The sequence below is a fragment of the Filicampus tigris genome, chromosome 16 (assembly GCF_054856515.1).
Source record: "Filicampus tigris isolate MCC_2025a chromosome 16, RoL_Ftig_1.0, whole genome shotgun sequence".
Lineage (NCBI taxonomy): Eukaryota > Metazoa > Chordata > Actinopteri > Syngnathiformes > Syngnathidae > Filicampus > Filicampus tigris.
In genome coordinates this window covers 16,834,681-16,837,097 of record NC_141232.1, presented here as the reverse complement: position 1 = coordinate 16,837,097, position 2,417 = coordinate 16,834,681, and the positions used below count along the sequence as shown (strand labels likewise).

The 2,417-nt window shown below is 44.1% G+C and overlaps 1 protein-coding gene across 1 annotated transcript; it reads right to left on the bottom strand.

The window, feature by feature from the left end:
• Positions 1-274: 274 nt before the first annotated feature.
• On the bottom strand, positions 275-2,179 carry LOC147135020 (homeobox protein Hox-B1a-like). The gene is made up of 2 exons (XM_086056018.1): positions 1,387-2,179; positions 275-737 (listed from the first exon to the last, which is right to left on the bottom strand). Exons 1-2 carry the CDS (start codon positions 2,177-2,179, stop codon positions 388-390), a joined length of 1,143 nt encoding a protein of 380 aa, XP_085912144.1. The 3' UTR covers positions 275-387.
• Between the last annotated feature and the right edge of the window lie 238 nt (positions 2,180-2,417).

Here is a 2,417-nt window from a genome sequence, read left to right as displayed (position 1 = left end):
TGTCCAACAAATAAATAAACCATGGGAAGATTAAGTGAATGTATTGTAAATTATAATCTATTTATGATGTTCCCAAAGATAAGCGAAATTGTCAACAATGCTGTTAAAAAGAAATGAAGCAATACTTAAATGTGATTTATCATAGTTGTCCATTTGTAGTTTTTCATTGCTTTCATTTTATTTGTGCTTTTAATTGCGTTTATGTTTACTGTGCATTTAAATTAAAATATGGGGTTACATAAGGTAGTTTGGTTGCATAATGTATCATTTGGATACTCTATAATTTGAATAAAACTGTCTATAAGTGAGTTGGCATCACACACTGAATGAAAGGCTTTGTTGGTCTTGTATACCCAGGCCCAATGAGCAACGGTGCATTTGCTGTATCTACTCCGATTCAGGAGACGCGTCTGGTGAGGTGGATGCAGATGAGCCGTCCGTTTCCTCCACTATCTTGTTGAATCCGCCGCCAGTGTTTATCGAGCACGAAGAGGATGGGCGTAACGGAGTGGACGTGCCTTCCTTCTCGCGCTTTTTCTGCTTCATGCGCCTGTTCTGGAACCAAATCTTCACCTGGGTCTCATTGAGATCGAGTGTGGCAGCGATTTCCACTCGCCGTGCCCGCGTCAAGTACTTGCTGAAGTGGAACTCTTTCTCCAATTCTGTGAGCTGCCGTGTGGTGAAGTTGGTGCGCACGGTGTTGTTTGCAGCAACCAGGCCGAAGTCTGACACTTTAACTGAAAAGATTAAGAACAAACTGAAAGTTATGCACTATTGAGAAGTTGGCGTCATAAGAGACACAAGTGCGCCGTTGGATAAAGTAGAGATGAGTCTTCGCGTTACGCACACAACGCACGCCATTAAAGATACACTCATTTGCTCCCCCTTTTACCCTTGTTTGTTTGTATTATGTGCGCCCGTATTTGTGTGTGTGGGGGCGGGGTGTGCAGAAAACGTGCCTGTTATAACCATTATGTGTGAAACTGGAATGACCACATATGAATTCACTGCTCTTATTTGATATGAATTTCAAAGATGTTCATAGAGTGTGCAATTGTTTTCTGCAATATTGGTCAACTAATCTAAATATTGCACTTTAAGTAAATAGCATTCATTGGATTAAGGTTTTTTTTTATTCATAGTACATTCGAATTAATAAAAATTGAAAGGAGGCTTGTCTAAAAATTCGCTTTCCAACAAAACACGCGAGACATTATCCAAACATTACATGTTTATGTTCCGTATTCCCATGACTTACTATATTTGTTTCATGTGATTTAAATGATAGTTTTAATGCCTGCAGACGCCCTCAAACTGGTGCACTCATACATGAAAATGAAAGATATACGAGCAATTCATTTGCGACACACGCACGCACAAACTCACCTGTTTTAGGTGGATTCCTCTTCACCTTCATCCAGTCAAATTTTGGCCCCTGTCCACCTTGCAGATTCTCCTCGTCCCCCCTCTCTCGCTCCAGGGAGACAGGTACCTCTCCATATCCTCCCCCGTTTGGAAGTCCCAGGTAGCCGGCTGCGTCGAGACCCGAGCTAACCTGAGGCGGGTAATGGGAACCGATGAGGGCGCCCTGAGGCCCACAATAGGCTGCAGCCAGGGTTCCAAAGCTCGTACCAACGGTGGGGGTCGAGGTAGAAAATGTTGATTGATGATAGTAGGTCGATGGTACTGGCTCGTCCATGAAATATTGAGGATGGATGGTGTTGGCAGGGCCTGTCGTTGCAATGTAGTCAGCGTTTGTGGTGCAGGCCTGCTCCAAATAGGCCCCGTTATTGACAGTACTTCCGTTATGATAGGAAGACAATAATCCACTTTGGGTGTCAACATGATGATAGTAGCCGTTATGCCTTTGTTGGTGCTCGTGATGAGGTGGTGGTTCGTGATGCTGGGCCGGCCCTGTTGTCTCATTCGCTCCGCCACCGTCAGCGCTCACGTGCAAGCGTTCATCCACATTGTAACTCAGCCTGGAGCCTCTCGACACGGTGACGGGGGCTTGGGGAGCGCAGTGACCCGAGTGGATGTTGTCGTTGCTCAGCTGGAAGCCTTGATGCTGATCCAAAGGATGGTGATGCAAATGCTGATGGTATCCAGATTTAGGTCTACAATGGGTTACATTACTAACTGAATACTGCATAAATGAGTTCATATTCGATGTGTCCATGCAGACAGTAGGGGCAAATATTAGAAGAAAAAAAATCTAAAACGGAAAAAAATTCTGGTAAAAAACGACTTTGCTGTTAGGGAAAATCAATTACAAACCAAAACTATGCTGTTTACCAAAATGTCAAAAAATATTGAAAGGAAAGCAGCGACTGCTTCCCCCAGATTGAATCTGACATAAGTAATGGTCTCTGCTTCAGATGTGCTTGTGTGAGTGTGTGCGCGCGCGCGGGCGTGCG